Source organism: Pan troglodytes, chromosome 8, assembly GCF_028858775.2.
Source record: "Pan troglodytes isolate AG18354 chromosome 8, NHGRI_mPanTro3-v2.0_pri, whole genome shotgun sequence".
Lineage (NCBI taxonomy): Eukaryota > Metazoa > Chordata > Mammalia > Primates > Hominidae > Pan > Pan troglodytes.
In genome coordinates this window covers 48,123,667-48,141,377 of record NC_072406.2, presented here as the reverse complement: position 1 = coordinate 48,141,377, position 17,711 = coordinate 48,123,667, and the positions used below count along the sequence as shown (strand labels likewise).

The window sequence follows — 17,711 nt, the reverse complement described above, 5'->3', positions numbered from 1 at the left end:
CAGAACTATAACTTCTCATCAGAATAATTTCTAGGATCATACTGTATAGACTCAAATTAAGAAACCAAAGTAAGAAATAGTCCATGACCTCTTATGTGGCAAATAGACAGATGTGTTTTTTTTGTTTGTTGTTTTGAGAGAGAGTCTCACTCCGTTGCCCAGGTTGGACAGTGCAGTGGTGCAATCATAACTCACTGCAGCCTCAAACTCCTGGGCTCAGACAATCCTCCCACCTCAGCCTCCTGAGTAGCTGGGATGAGCACATACCACCACACCCTGCTAATTTTTAAAATTCTTTTGTAGAGACAGGGTCTCACTCTATTGCCCAGACTGGTCTCAAAAAGTCCTGGCCTCAAGCAACCCTCATACCTAGACCTCCCAAAGTGCTGGGATTACAGGTGGGAGCCATCACACCTGGCCTAAGATCTAATTTCTACAGATGCAGTTTTCTAGTTCTCAACCAAAATTCCTGACTCTGCTCCTCTCATCCCCCCCACAGACACACAGAGTGAGGTTTAAGGCCAGCCCCCTGCTGTGAGCAGGTACCAAGGACACAGGGAATGAAGCCATTGCGGCTGGCTGGAGGGAAAGTTCAATGAACATGAATGAGACAATGGTACACCTAACTTAATTTCTCTGTTTCATGCCAATAGTAGCATGTCTTTTTCCCCCTACTTTTACCTGTTATCTCCTTTGTCTTCACAGGAACCCCAGAGTTTGGCAATTTAATATTATTCCCACTTCAAAGACTAAAACCTGAGATGTGAATTTAATAAAGCTTCTTGCTCTGATCGAGTTTGCAAATGGCACAAAGATGGTTCCTTCCACATCCTCTCCAGCTTCAACCCCATACATTTTCACAATTTCAAATTTTCAGCTAATAATCTAGACAAGTTAACCCTACAGTATCTGCTTCCCTATCAACTTGTAAAGGAATCACTGCTTCTATCAGAAGTCCTAAGTAGCATTAGCATATGCCAGAGAAATGTTACGATGACAGCATCTTAGTGGTTCCCAACACTTTGAGAAGTCTTAGTGTCATTTCGGCAGTCACTTCCAACCTTTTCCCTGTCATTACACAAACAGAACATGATGACATGTGTACAGCCCACTGGGGTGAGCGGATGGAGCTGCTCAAGGCCAGGGCTGACCAGCCAGGAGGCGCCAGCAGCTTCTGCCCAGCCCCTCTGGGGACGGAGGGACGAGGCACTCAGCACTCTCATAACCTGCGTGCTGTGCTGTAGAGGCTCATCAGCTGGCATATTCAGTTTTACAGTTCTAAAACCCACCAGAGATTCCCAGTGTGCCAGACAAAAGAGCATGTAAACGAGAGAAGTAATAAAAAAATGACAATGTAAACCTCAAGGTCTATTTCTTACAGATGGTGGGGATTTTCTTTTCCTAACACTGACTTTGGACAAGTCTACTGGGTGCCCTGTCAAACGTGTGAATACACTACACCCCGGATCTGCTAGGTATCAAGGTAGGAGTTCCCCTCAATTACCAACAGAGAATGTATTTAATAGTTTACTACTGCAAATCTACCACTGCTACAAGAAAAACTCTAAAAAGCTCCACAAAAATAATGACTATATAAAGTCTTCTCATACATTAAAGATTATAGCTTGTTTTAGTAGCCAAGACTTAAATTAAGACTTGAGTTTTTTTTTCTTGGTATTGCTACTTTTTAAAGGAAAAACAAAGAATATATCTAAAATCTTAATACCTTATTTGGATAAACACATTATTTAATATCACATATATTCCAGTACCTAAGTAGCTCTTTTTAAAGTCAGAAAACTAAAATCATGAATCTCTTCAACAACATGACTGCTGTCAATATATTTGGTCAATTACTTTGAGGACCTAGGGTAGCAGAGTTTACAAAACTCACTTTACTTCATATTATAATTACATGGGAAATTGATTTAGACAACTTCCATGGACAATTTATACTTCAGAAAGGACAGGAATATCACATTATTCCAGTACCTAAGGGGCTAGCTTAGGATATGTGATATCCCTAACCTTTCTCCTCCTTTTTCTTTTCTTTCTAGCTCTTGCTTTTTACGTATCAAACACTCTTCTTTTGGGAAAAAAACTAGTGCTTTAATCAGAGCAAAAAGCACAGAATTAACGGTCCATTAAAATGCACAAGACTGAATGTGAATGTATCTGTTTATTTAGAGCTTTCAGTGTGTAAAATTTCAAATAAAATTATCTATCCAATTGCTACAGTTTAAAAAATTAAATCATTTTTCCATTCTCTTTTAGGAAAAACTGTAGCACAAATTAACAGAGTAGAGAGTAGTGAAACATTGAAAACATACTTTAGAAAACTCTCAGATTAGTAAGAATAGTATGTAATTGTGGGTAACAAAAGCCAACAAGAATGAAATACAGACATTTATGTTTGCATGCATCATAAAGACAACAAAAACAATGTTTTACTAGAGATTAATATAAACATGTAAATAGGAAAAATTCTCCTTTTTACCCCAAAATTTTCTTCTATATTCGGCAGTCAAAATTTTTACTTTTCAAAATTATATGACAGCTGTCAATACAAAGATCTCACTTTTTAACATATACTTTCATTCTATGATACAGTTTAGGTATTAATGATGCATTTTAAAATGGAACAATTTAATGCCAAAACCTGAGTTGCTTCAATATAACTAGAGAAGACTTAAAGCTAGCACTGTATCATATCGAATTGCAGCATACATACTGTATTGCCCCGTGCTAGTCTGATATATGCTAGTTGGTACTGCCATGGTAGCAATACTAGGTGGTGTTCCTTCTTCCTCTGATCTCTCTTCTTCAATCTTGGGAACACCAGGCACATCAGAGGACAGTTCATTCAGTATTTTCCTAAAATACAATTTAACAAGGTAAGTCACTAAGATACATGAATAAGTCTTAAAACAGAAAAGCTATAAAGGAAGAATTGATTTGATGTATAATTATTCTACCATTTTGGAAAAAGTATCTTTACATTAGGAAACTTGGTTAACTTACCTATAAGAGGGTCTTCGTGAAAGGATTTCTCTACGTTTATGAGAATCAATTACACCTTCTGATTCTGCAGATTCATCTGTCTCTGCAATTGCTGCTACCTATAATACAAGATTTTCTGAAATGTATCATAAAATATATGCTCTTTTCCCTCATTCAAAAAATCGAGGCTAAGAGTCTGTGTGTGCAGCACTGAGCCAGGAGCTGTGGAAGCAACTGAGCAATAAAACACAGTGAATCTGCACTAAAGGAGTCTGGCTCAAGAAAGGAAGCGCAGATGCAAACATTTCAGTTATAAAACAAATGTGTGTGGAAAGGAATGTTACGGGTACTCTATACTACAGAAATACTAGGGAAAGAGTGGTTGGGATGTCAAATGAGGCATTGCAGGAAAGAACAAAATGTAAAATACCCAAGACCTAAACTCCTCAACCTGAAAGTGCTCCTACGAATCCATGAGGGAGCCAGCGAGGGGCCAACGCAGAAGAGAGCTCCCGGATCACACTGCTGTTCCCACACTCTCACAGCTGGCGCTGGCGTGAGCTGGGTCTTCACATTAGCCATCAGATAGGCCCAAGACAGAATATTTAAGTAGATAAGCAAGTCAGTAAGCAAGCCTGGGTAAAATCAGGATTTCTATTACAAGGAGTAAGTTAGGGCTTGGTGGCGGTGGGTCTTGAAGATCCAAATAAAGCATTTCTCCTTAAGAGAAAGATCAGAGTTTTAAGCATGATTTCATTTTTCAAGTCAAGTAATAATACAGTGATATGATTATTAAAGAAGTCAGAAAACTAAAATAATGAATCTCTTCAACAACATGACTGATTTTGATATATTCAGTCAATTATTAATACTTTGAGGGCCTAGGGTAGCAGAGTTTACAAAACTCACTTCATATTATAATTACATGGGAAATTGATTTGGACAAAATCAAAAGAGCTTATTAAAATATCAACAATGCAAGCAAGAATATATACTTCCCGAAGTACACGGAGGTGTATATTCACCTCCACATATGACTCGTGTTTTTGCTCATGAACGCCCCACACATAAGCACACACACCCAATCAACAGAACTGACTGAAAAAAATGTTGTTGCCTCAGATAATCATATATCACCACCAAATATTAAATATTTATCATTTTATACTGGGCTGTCACACATCTGTCATAGAATCATAACAACTCCCTTAGGTGAGGTAGGCTATTAATTTACCTGTTTTAGAAAGGTGAAAATTAAAGTTCATGCAGAGAGATTAAGTGGCTTGACCATGATCCAACACGTAAGTATTCTAGGACAAGATCCACTGGCACCTCTTTCTACAAGGACAATTAAATCATTCACTTAACAAAATCCAAACAAAGTCTACTGAATATAACAGAATACTTTCTTTCAGCCGGGTGCTGTGGCTCACATCTGTAATCCCAGCACTTTGGAAGACTGAGGCAAGAGGATCACTTGAGGCCAGGGCCTCAACACAAACCTGGGTAACATACTGAGAATTCTGTCTCTATTAAATAATAAATAATAATAATAGACAATACTTTCTTCCAATACCAGCCAGGTTAAAACTAAGTAGAAATATGTGGACCTCAATAAAAGTCATAAAACAAAGAAGAGGTTGGAAAGACTTTCTTGTTTTATAATTAGTGTCAGAAAGAGTTAGAAACTCTTGGAATCAGGGGCCATCACAGGAAAAAAAGATAATGATGAGAATTATTCTTACACTTCTGGGCAACACAGGAGAAAATACCCATGCCACAAAGATAATCAAGCTTTTAATGTATGTGAATTTGTCACATCAGGTATCTTGTCGCCACTCTTATCATTCTACTGTGATAAACTACTTGAACACGCAGGAAAAGGAGTATACTATGTATACGTGTCTCCATTTTCCTCACAGATTTTTTTTTTTGTCATCAATTAGGTTCAAATAATTTCAGCATTTAAAGGATAATAACTGACCTTAAAAATGAACAAAAATAAATTCAGTAATTAAGATGCATACTTTAAAAAATGCATATTTAATAATTTACATCTGTTGATGGAAAAAATGTTTTAACTTCAAGAAATGTTAAGGGTAAAATACATCTCTGGATCACAACCACAATAATAATCATATCTACAAAAGCCAAGGCTTAATCGAGAGGGATACATTAATAATATCATCTTACTAAGAATTATGTATACCGAATTTAAAATAAATTTATATCTACCTACTAAGGTGATTATTCATGAAAACAGCATCAGCACTGGCTGGGCGCAGTGGCTCACGCCTGTAATCCCAGCACTTTGGGAAGCCGAGACAGGCGGATCACGAGGTCAGGAGATCAAGACCATCCTGGCTAACACGGTGAAACCCCATCTCTACTAAAAATACAAAAAAAATTAGCCACGCATGGTGGCGGGCGCCTGTAGTCCCAGCTACTCGGGAGGCTGAGGCAGGAGAATGGTGTGAACCCGGGAGGTGGAGCTTGCAATGGCCCGAGATCACGCCACTGCCCTCCAGCCTGGGCGACAAAGCGAGACTCCGTCTCAAAAAAAAAAAAAAAAAAAAGAAGAAGAAAAGAAAAGAAAACAGCAACAGCACTATAATCTTTATATTACTGTGTTTATCAGACATCTTCTCTGATGCACCCTCAAAATATTTTTCGGCACCCTTGGGGAGCATTGCTAAATAAATCTGAGTTTGAACACAGAACAACAATGTGAAGAAGACATGAACTGCTCATCTGCAATTACTCAGTCCCCAAATGAAAAGTTGGCAACAAAGCTGCAGCTCTGAAGTGAAACCTACGTACCTAGCAGGACACAGAGCACCTTACGCAAGGAGAAGAGATTCCTCCAAATATCTAATAAAAAGATTTGCGTATAAGCACTTCATAAAGAAAAATGATAAATGAATTAGTGAAAGAGGAAAAAAATGGCTCAAGAAAGTCAAAGACAAAACCATTCAGGAAGGAAGCTAACCTGAACGGTGTGTATTTGTGATGACTGAATAACCGATGGCTGTGGTGTCTGAATTACTCCCTGGACATGTATAGTTTGGCCCGAAGGTAACTGCACTAGAGTTACAGCTGGGGAGCCTCTTCCGGTGCCTGATCCAGCCACAGAAACCTGCCAAAATGATCACCATTGAGGATTAAAGCTGGACCTTTTTTGTTATTGTTTTTGCTATTTTTAAGTAATACCACTCACTAATATGACTGGCCTACTTCTCTTTTTCCTGCTGCTGAGAAATGACAAACTATCTAGGATACTTACCATCGGGAGGTGGTTACTGTCCTGGAACAGTCATTTTCTGATGTGAGATTTATTAAGGAACACATGCTCCTTATCGCTTTTGGTGCCCATACTTCGGTGGCTAAGAATGTTCCAAGCACAAAGTTCTAAAGCAGTTAAACTACCTCACTAAGACCTCACGCCTACTAACAGTGAAGCCTTTCTTAGGCCAGAGTATAAACTACCCTCTAACTTCTTCAGAGAAATTGGAGATATAACTTAACTATGGTTCTTTTTTTTTTTGAGACAGAGTCTTGCTCTGCTGCCCAGGCTGGAGTGCAGTGGCATGATCTTGGCTCCCTGCAAGCTCTACCTCCCAGGTTCAAGCCATTCTCCTGCCTCAGCCTCCTGAGTAGCTGGGACTACAGGTGCCCGCCACCACGCTCAGCTAATTGTTTGTATTTTTAGTAGAGACGGGGTTTCACCATGTTAGCCAGGATGGTCTTGATTTCCTGACCTTGTGATCTGCCCGCCTTGGCCTCCCAAAGTGCTGGGATTACAGGCGTGAGCCACTGTACCTGGCCAGTGAATTATTTTTATTAAATGTGTGACATATGATATTCTAGTGTTACTCTGGATGTGAGCTGATGCTTTGTCTCTAGACTGATAAAAATCACAGTCACTGTTATGCCCTCATAATAACTAAAAAGGCATAGGCCGAAGAAATTCCAGGACCTTTCAAGCCCCTGGTGTCTCTGACCCAGAGAAAGCTCATGCCTTGAAGGCTGATGAGGCCTCTGGACACTTTTCCTCTCCCTAGCTAAAGCATCCAGAGAGGCCAGAACTATCACTTAACTTTGGGCAGAGATCAGCACAACAGCCATCTCCTCACTACTTCCCTGAGTTCCTTCAACAGAGATCCCTACCAGAAAAACACAATACTAACCACTCCTCTGGACTCAAAACCTGCCAGGTTTTCTAATTAGTAAACAACTCTGTCCTATAGGCTAGCATAATTGCAGAAACTTTGCCTCATTTTACTAAGATTCACCATTCATTATGACTTACTCAAGAGTCAAAGACCTTGGAAATAAGTCACCAGTGTCTATCATGAGTGGTAGTAGAACCACAGCATCTAAAACAATTTTTTCAAGGAAGACTTTGTGTGTGACTTCACTTTGAGGAACACCAATGATTTCCAACTTATATTAATATCTGAAAAGAATTATTAAAAACTGGGTTTATAACAAATAACTAAGATTTATTTACATCATCATTCCCTTGGAAAACAAACTTCTCTGGCAATCCAAAAGTTAAAACATGTTTTATCCGTGTAAGAGAACCTAGGTGTTGAGCATTGTACTAGGTGCACTATTAGAAAATAGAATTAATAAAACTAGCACCTAAGAAACAATGGCACACCAAATAGTACAGAACGAATTGCTCCATTTTAGAGGCCATGAATATCACAGGAGTACAGAATAGAAAGATCAGTATGGGCCCAAACAGTAAGTGAGGGCTTTATGTAGATGCCAGAGCTTGAGTGAAGGCTTGATCTAAACCTAGATAACAGTTGGACAGATAGTGTGAAACCAGGACAGAGGCAACCAATATGTAGCCCACAGGGAAAATTCAGCTCACCTACCCCCAGAGTATTATCATCTAGTTTAGATTCCAGGGAAAAGAAAAACATCCTCCCATTATGGAACCAGTAGATTTAACAACTGCAAGTTTTAAAACATTGGATTTATTCTACAAATGTTTCCGGCACAAAAGGCAACTCTGTATGAATTATACACCTCTATAGTGACTAACTCTCAAAAGATAACTCTTTCTCCTCACAACTAATTCTCAAATATTTTAGTCTCAGGGCATCTTTACACTCTTAAAAATTACTGATGACCTCAAAGAGCTTTTGTTTCTGTGATTGATATTCAGTAGAGGGCTGGTAAACACTTAACTAGATCTTAAGAAGGAGGAACACTGACTTGTAGTGTTTGCTCACTTCTGTGATGTAAGTACTCCTACTATGGCTGATTTCAAGCTGCCAATGGATGACATTGAACACAAAGCCAGATAAAGATTATACAATTGGTTTTCACTGGTACAAGCCAGCTGTGCACACCACTGGTTATATATGTTGATATTTAACATACTGGAAATTAAAACAGAAATTTTAAAAATAGTAACTTATTTTAAAATAATAAGTATGTGCTACCATAAATAACATTTTATGAAAAATGATTACATTTTCAAAAAAATCAGAAGAGTAGCACTGTTTTACATTTTTACAAATTATTTTAATGTCAGGTTTAACTGAAGACAGCCAGATTCTCATATCTACTTCTACACTGAATCTGTTGCAGTATGTTGCTTTAGTTGGTACGTGAAGAAAATCTGGGCCTCACAGAGACTCGTGTTAGAAAAAGGGAGGAATATTATAATAGCTTCTGTAGAAAATCATGGATATTCTTCATTGATACACGAAAACTTGACAACTGATTGTCTCTTAAGGATTAATTACAACATACAATCTGAGACAGTATCAGTTACATTAAAATCCATTGATCTGTCTTGTACTTTGGATGAATCTTTTACCCACGTAAGATTTTGTAACGGCCGGGCGCGGTGGCTCACGCCTGTAATCCCAGCACTTTGGGAGGCCGAGGCGGGCGGATCACGAGGTCAGGAGATCGAGACCATCCTGGCTAACACGGTGAAACCCCGTCTCTACTAAAAATACAAAAAATTAGCCGGGCGTGATGGCGGGCGCCTGTAGTCCCAGCTACTCGGGAGGCTGAGGCAGGAGAATGGCGTGAACCCGGGAGGCGGAGCTTGCAGTGAGCCGAGATCGCGCCACTGCACTCCAGCCTGGGCGACAGAGCGAGACTCCGTCTCAAAAAAAAAAAAAAAAAAAAAAGATTTTGTAACATCCTGAAGTATTCATTTGGAAAATACTGGCTCACTGAGTTCAGGAGATCTTCCAAATGTGGACACATTTCATGACACAGTATTATAAATCACATTTCATTAAAGTATAACCAGTTTGATCAGAAAACTATGAATACTGTCAAGCTCACAATGGCAGATGCAGATTTTCCAAAATTCAAAGTTTTGGCTTAAAAGCTTGTGACAATAAACACCATGAGTTGTTTCCCTTGAACTGACAAGCTCACTTCATTGTTTTTGAGGAAATGTCTTCAAGTTTGAATAGCCATCATTTGGAAATTAGTCATTCTTTTGAAGAAAATGACGTTCTGTGGAAAAACAGGCAGCTAATTCATCTTGGCACTCAAATAACACACGTGCTTTTCCTCAAGAACACCATGGGTCGTCAGGACGCAGCGGGGGGTGCTTTCTGCAGCTGTCCCACTTCAGGGCACAGAATATCAAAACAGCATGTACTCAGAATCAAGATTTAATGCAATGGTAATTTTTACTGCTTCATCAAAGATATTCTTAAGGAAAACTGACTTTAAAAAAAAAAACTGCAAATGGATGGCAGTGAAGAATACAGTTAATACTAACACAGTTTGTGTCACTGACTTGAGTTAAGGCACCCAACAATTTACCACTCCCCCACCACCACTGTTTTTGTACCATCAGTGTGGATATCAAAACAGAGAAAAAGAAAAACAACATCTTAGCATCACCGTGAAAATGGTTTTGACCTAGCAAGCCTCATGAAAATGTCTCAGAGTCACCCCCAGTGTTCTGCACACCACACTTTGAAAACAGCTATTCCACACTAATCTAGCCCCTACACCCTGGCTTTCAGCTTAAAGAACTGCTCAGACAGGCTGAGATTTCAGCTCCAGTAGAGCAGCAGAGACAAAATAAACATATCCAGTAATCCTGACAGAGCCCATATGTCAGAGACTGGCAAAATAGAAATTATGCTTTATAACTACATAAAACAAAAGAAAACAAAGGAAAAAAATTAACACAAAGAGAAGACTTCATTGACCAGCTTCTATCCCATCAGCTCAGGAAATTGGGACATGATCTTTAGTTCCAGATTCCAAACTGAGCTCTCTGGAGGACCCAGTGCTCCACCACCACTTCTCCCACCCACCACCATGTGTAGGGACAATCCACAGGTAAGTAAGGAGGGTAGAGTGACTTGATTTTCCTCTGTTCCTTTCCTTTTTTAAAAATGCAGTCACATAGCTGGGTGGTGGAAATTTCTGAAGATATTACATTTTCTCAAATCAAAATAATTTTCTTTTTAGAATTAAGGAGCTCCTAAAGCTTGTCAGATCCCAGTGGCTCTCAATGTTTTACTCTTTTTTCCAAGTACATAGAATAAGGTATCTGAAGACAATGAACTTGAAACTATAGCGGGGGAAACCCAGGGGTCCTACAAGTATTCTCACAAACTAGACCTGTGGGTTGAGATGGCAGGTGGTGTCCACATTCATTTTTTGTGGGGAAATGCCCAGCTTCAAAGAAATCAGATTATTATGGAGAACAGAAAAACAATTCAACAAAGATTCATGGGCATCTGATAGGCATAAATCATCCTTTACATTGCTTTAATCATCTTTCAAGTACAATTATCAGAATTTTAATTAAACAATAACTCTATCAAAAATGGCTAAGTCCTCATGACTGTAATCCCAGCACTTCAGGAGGCCGAGGCAGGTGGATTACCTGAGGTCAGGAGTTCAAGACCAGCCTGGCCAATATGGTGAAACCCTCTCTCTACTAAAAATACAAAAATTAGCCGGGTGTGGTTGTGCGCACCTGTAATCCCAGCTACTCATGAGGCTGAGGCATGAGAATTTCTTGAACCCAGGAGGTGGAGGCTGCAGTGAGCTGAGATCATGCCACCGCACTCCAGCCTGGATGACAGAGCGAGACTGTGCCTTAACAAAAAAAAAAAAAAAAAAAAAAAAAAAAAAAAAAAAAAAAGGGCTTGGTTAAGAATACCTGCTGCAGAAAAAGAACTTGTACCCGCTAACATAAACCATATCCTTACAATTCTGGAGATAGGTTATACAGATTCTGTAACTACAAGGAAACTTCTATATGTCCAAACTCTAGGCAGGCCAAAAGCTCATGAGACAATTTTTTCATTAAAATGCTAAAATAAAGGCAGAGAACCTGCACAAATGACGCATCTGGAGGTAGAATTCAAATGTCTCCTTTTAAAAAAGAAAACTCTTAGATCTGGAGAACTGTCATTCTACATTCTCACTGGTTTGGCCAAAACTTATAAGCAAGAGCGTCAACCTTATAATTATACTGGTAGAGTTAATAGGTTAAACTCCAATAAAGAAGAAGAGAGAAGAATCAAATAGATGCAATAAAACATGATAAAGGGGATATCACCACCGACCCCACAGAATTACAAACTACCATCAGAGAATACTATAAACACTTCTATGCAAATACACTAGAAAATCTAGAAGAAATAGATAAATTCCTGGACACATACACCCTCCCAAGACTAAACCAGGAAGAAGTTGAATTCCTGAATAGACCAATAACGGGCTCTGAAATTGAGGCAATAATTAATAGCCTACCAACCAAAAAAAGTCCAGGACCAGATGGATTCACAGCCGAATTCTACCAGAGGTACAAGGAGGAGCTGGTACCATTCCTTCTGAAACTATTTCAATCAATAGAAAAACAGGGAATCCTCCCTAACTCATCTTATGAGGCCAGCATCATCCTGATACCAAAGCCTGGCAGAGACAGAACAAAAAAAGAGAATTTTAGAACAATATCCCTGATGAACATCGATGCAAAAATCCTCAGTAAAATACTGGCAAACTGAATCCAGCAGCACATCAAAAAGCTTATCCGGCCAGACGCAGTGGCTCACGCCTGTAATCCCAGCACTTTGGGAGCCTGAGGCAGGCGGATCACGAGTTCAGGAGATCGAGACCATCCTGGCTAACATGGTGAAACCCCGTTTCTACTAAAAAATACAAAAAAAATTAGCCAGGTGTGGTGGCGGGTACCTGTAGTCCCAGCTACTAGGGAGGCTGAAGCAGGAGAATGGCGTGAACCCAGGAGATGGAGCTTGCAGTGAGCGAAGATCATGCCACTGCACTCCAGCTTGGGCAAAAGAGCGAGACTCCATCTCAAAAAAAAAAAAAAAAAGCTTCTCCACCATGATCAAGTGGGCTTCATTCCTGGGATGCAAGGCTGGTTCAACACATGCAAATCAATAAACGTAATCCAGCATATAAACAGAAACAAAGACAAAAACCACATGATTATCTCAATAGATGCAGAAAAGGCCTTTGACAAAATTCAACAGCCCTTCATGCTAAAAACTCTCAATAAATTAGGTATTGATGGGACGTATCTCAAAATAATAAGAGCTATTTATGACAAACCCACAGCCAATATCATACTGAATGGGCAAAAATCGGAAGCATTCCCTTTGAAAACTGGCACAAGACAGGGATGCCCTCTCTCACCACTCCTATTCAACAGTGTTGGCAGTTCTGGCCAGGGCAATCAGGCAGGAGAAAGAAATAAAGGGTATTCAATTAGGAAAAGAGAAGTCATATTGTCCCTGTTTGCAGATGACATGATTGTATATTTAGAAAACCCCATCGTCTCAGCTCAAAATCTCCTTAAGCTGATAAGCAACTTCAGCAAAGTCTCAGGATACAAAATCAATGTGCAAAAATCACAAGCATTCTTATACACCAGTAACAGACCAACAGCCAAATCATGAGTGAACTCCCATTCACAATTGCTACAAAGAGAATAAAATACCTAGGAATCCAACTTACAAGGGATGTGAAGGACCTCTTCAAGGAGAACTACAAACCACTGCTCAATGAAATAAAAGAGGACACAAACAAATGGAAGAACATTCCATGCTCATGAATAGGAAGAATCAATATGGTGAAAATGGCCATACTGCCCAAGGTAATTTATAGATTCAATGCCATCCCCATCAGGCTACCAATGACTTTCTTCACAGAAATGGAAAAAACGACTTTAAAGTTCATATGGAACCCAAAAAGAGCCCACATTGCCAAGATAATCCTAAACCAAAAGAACAAAGCTGGAGGCATCACATTACCTGACTTCAAACTATACAACAAGGCCACAGTAACCAAAACAGCATGGTACTGGTACCAAAACAGAGATACAGACCAATGGAACAGAACAGAGCCCTCAGAAGTAATACCACACATCTACAACCATCTGATCTTTGACAAACCTGACAAAAACAAGAAATGGGGAAAGGATTCCCTATTTAATTAATGGTGCTGGGAAAACTGGTTTGCCATATGTAAAAAGCTGAAACCGGATCTCTTCCTTACACCTTGTACAAAAATTAATTCAAGACGGATTAAAGACTTAAATGTTAGACCTAAAACCATAAAAACCCTAGAAGAAAACCTAGGCAATACCATTCAGGACATAGGCATGGGCAAGGACTTCATGTCTAAAATACAAAAAGCAATGGCAACAAAGCCAAAATTGACAAATGGGATCTAATTAAACTAAAGAGCTTCTGCACAGCAAAAGAAACTACCATCAAAGTGAAGAGGCAACCTACAGAATGGGAAAAAATTTTTGCGATCTACTCATCTGACAATGGGCTAATATCCAGAATCTACAATGAACTCAAACAAATTTACAAGGAAAAAACCAAACCACCCCATCAAAAAGTGGGCAAAGGATATGAACAGACACTTCTCAAAAGAAGACATTTATGCAGCCAACAGACACATGAAAAAATGCTCATCATCACTGGCCATCAGAGAAATGCAAATCTAAACCACAATGAGATACCATCTCACACCAGTTAGAATGGCGATCATTAAAAAGTCAGGAAACAACAGGTGCTGGAGAGGATGTGGAGAAATAGGAACACTTTTACACTGTTGGTGGGACTGTAAACTAGTTCAACCATTGTGGAAGACAGTGTGGCGATTCCTCAAGGATCTAAAACTAGAAATACCATTTGACCCAGCCATCCCATTACTGGGTATATACCCAGAGGATTATAAATCATGCTGCTACAACTTGGAACCAACCCAAATGTCCAACAATGATAGACTGGATTAAGAAAATGTGGCACACATACACCATGGAATACTATGCAGCCATAAAAAAGGATGAGTTCATGTCCTTTGTAGGGACATGGATGAAATTGGAAATCATCGTTCTCAGTAAACTATCGCAAGAACAAAAAACTAAAACATAAAATGGATGTTATTTTATATTTCACAATTTTTACCCCTCTTTTCACGAGGCTTTAAAAGTGTGTAGAAGGTACTTATAGCAGACATCATTTACCTTTTCTTCCACATCCCCTGAAGAATAATCCTCTTCTATAGGACGCCTGAAACATAGATTATGCTGATGCCACCACATCCACCAAAAATCCCACTATAAACAGTACTTAATCTGAAGAAATAAGGTAAGATGATGCAATTGACAGCCTTATTTGGCTTTGCAATTAAAAAAAACCCTAATAGTGACACTTATAACTGGGAAAACCTCACAGTGTTGTAACACAGCATTTGATTAGCACCTAGTGGACTAGCTCTGACCCGTAGCTAGGTTCCCTCACGATGGGGTTTATGATGTCATAGTATAGCTGCACATGTCACAGAGCTACTAGGCCTGCATTCAAGACAATAAAGGATTTTAAAATGTGAATTCACAATATAGCAGACTGCTCTATCAACTCTGCTCCTGAAAAATCAAATCTCTGTACTACCTAGTTTAAGGACTACAATAAAAATACACTAACAAGCTAAGCAAGAAGTTGAAAACTATCTTGATATTTATGTATTAAGACAGGATACTCAAAAGTCTGTTCTATAGGGAAAAAAGCATTTAAGAGAATATTAGAATATTTCAAATGTTTTAAAGCTGAAAATAATAAGAATATTATAAATCAAATACCTGAATAAAGATGTAAAATATTCCACTTTAATTTTTTTTTCCCCCACTGAGACAGAGTCTTGCTCTGTCACCCAGGATGGAGTGCAGTGGTGCGATCTCGGCTCACTGCAACCTCCACCTCCTGGGTTCAAGCAATTCTCCTGCCTTAGCCACCCAAATAGCTAGGATTATAGGCATGTGCCACCACGTCTGGCTGATTTTTGTATTTTTAGTAAAGACAGGGTTTACCATCTCTGCCAGGCTGGTCTTGAACTCCTGACCTCAGGTGATCCATCCACCTTGGCTTCTCAAAGTGCTGGGATTACAGGTGTGAGCCACCGTGCCCGGCCCACTTTAATTTTTAAAAGTCATATTTGATTGTGCTGAGTAAGACAAACACAAAATGAAAAATGTAGTTGGTCTTCATTTTGGTTATCTTGAGTGACTTCCTTCCCATGAAGGTGTTTTTTGTTTTGAGTTGGAGACAGAGTCCAGCTCTGTTGCTCAGGCTGCGGTTCAGTGGCACAATGTTGGCTCACTGCAACCTCCACCTTCCAGGCTCAAGCAATCCTCCAGCCTCAAACTCCCGAGTGGCTGGGATTACAGGTGCCCGCCACCACACCCTGGTAATTTTTTTTTTTTTTTTTGATACGGACTCTTGTTCTGTCGCCCAGGCTGGAGGGAAGTGGCGTGATCTGGGCTCACCGCAACCTCCACCTCCTGGGTTGAATCGATTCTCCTGCCTCAGCCTCCCAAGTAGCTGGGATTACAGGTGCCTGTCACCACACCCAGTTAATTTTTGTAATTTTAGTAGAGACGGAGTTTCACCATGTTGTCAGGCTGATCTCGACTCCTGGCCTCAGGTAATCTACCCGCCTTGGCCTCCCAAAGTGCTGAGATAACAGGTGTGAGCCACTGTGTCTGGCCTAGCTGTTTTTTTTGTTTTGTTTTTAAGATAGTGTGGCTAACAAATTGCAAATTCAATGCATTTAAATTTTACCTTAAGAATATATGTTGAAAATATTTGTTACAAAGAGATTAGCCAAGTATGATTATTATTTCTATATTTACTATCCATTATCTTCTAAAGAGATGTTGTTGTTGCCTCCAATCCTTTTTTTATGTATAGCGCATAAGCTGAAATCCATAATCTGAATTAAAAAGGGGGAAGAGGATCATTGTTTCTGATACTGTAAACGTAAATGGTCAAATTTCATGTTTCTAAAAAATTCACTTCTTGAAAGCAAAGCAAGTGTTATAATTCAGTCATTCTTAATTATCCAGAAGGGTTTAAATAATCTATTTTGATAATGCTTCCAGTAAGCACTTAAATTAAAATTAGGGTTCTTTATCCTTTGAGAACAGTGCCCTAGCTAAACTTTTTTTTTTCTAGCTAATCCGTACAGTATTTTGGACTTCCTATTTATAGTATTTGGGGCATCATTTTATATTCTAACCAATATGAAATATGTTTCACTTATTATAATAATATATATATTAAAGTACTATAAAAATGGACATGACCTTTATAGAAGTCAAACTCTTTTAGCTCTGGAAGGAACTTTTGAAAGCCAATCTCGTATTTGGTTTCAGTAAGACTGAAACTGATCATAATTTACTAGCCAAATGTATTTCAAAATAATAAATACACATAAAGAATTTGCAATAATATTCTAAGCCAAAAAAAGGCTTTTTATGCAACAGACCTCATATAAGTGCAAACAGTAGGTATTAAAATTGCTCTTAACAGTAATATGGATCATTTCTAATAATGAACAGGAAATGTTCATGCCAAAAGCTAGAAACCAGGGAATGAATGCCTACAAACCACTTATCAAAACTTTCATGTTAATCTTTATTTCTAATCTAAATCAACTCTTTATTGTAATATCTATGAAACAAACTGCAATTCATATGAATTATTCTGATTATCATATTTCTTGGTATGATACCAAGTGATCATACCAATCACTTGGTATAAGTCTAACGAGTACTGACTTGACAAAAACCACCATAGAAAAACAGTAACGATAAACAAAATGTGGTACATACATACAATAAAATATTATTCAGCCTAGAAAATAAAGTCCTGTCACATGCTACAAAATGAATGACGGTTAAAGACATTATGCTAAATATGTCAGTCACAAAAAGACAAAATACTGCATGATTCCACCTATAGGAGGTATCTAGTCAAATTCAGAGAAACAGAAAGTAGAATGGTAGTTACCAGTGGCTGAGGGGAAGGGGAAGGGGCAGTTGTTTAATGGGTGCTTAGCTCTAGATCTGCAAGACAGAAAAAGTTCTGGAGATCTGTTTGATTAAAATGTTACTTAACATCAGTGAACTGTGCACTTAAAAATTGCTAACATGGGCCAGGCGCAGTGGCTCACGCCTGTAATCCCAGCTCTTTGGGAGGCCAACGCGGGTGGATCACGAGGTCAGGAAATCAAGACCATCCTGGCTAAGACGGTGAAACCCCGTCTCTACTAAAAATACAAAAAATTACCGGGGGGTTGTGGCACGTGCCTGTAGTCCCAGCTACTCGGGAGGCTGAGGCAGGAGAATTGCTTGAATCCGGGAGGCGGAGGTTGCAGTG

General features: G+C 39.1%; 1 protein-coding gene across 41 annotated transcripts in view; it reads right to left on the bottom strand.

The window, feature by feature from the left end:
- CREM (cAMP responsive element modulator) overlaps positions 1-17,711 on the bottom strand; it is an 87,703-nt gene that overhangs the window by 29,891 nt on the left and 40,101 nt on the right. For 16 of the 41 annotated variants that reach the window (XM_001148504.7, XM_016963003.4, XM_016963001.4 and 13 more), the window contains 2 exons: positions 3,022-3,119; positions 2,732-2,874 (listed from right to left, as the gene is read on the bottom strand). The exons of 6 other annotated variants lie outside the window; for them this stretch is intronic. In XM_001148504.7, coding sequence (XP_001148504.1) covers positions 2,732-2,874; positions 3,022-3,119 — 241 coding nt within the window. Of the gene's footprint in view, positions 1-2,731; positions 2,875-3,021; positions 3,120-4,234; positions 4,339-5,989; positions 6,137-6,283; positions 6,410-14,518; positions 14,800-17,711 lie in introns of those variants that run through there. 19 more of the 41 variants (XM_063781623.1, XM_063781624.1, XM_016962997.4 and 16 more) reach the window with 8 other exon arrangements.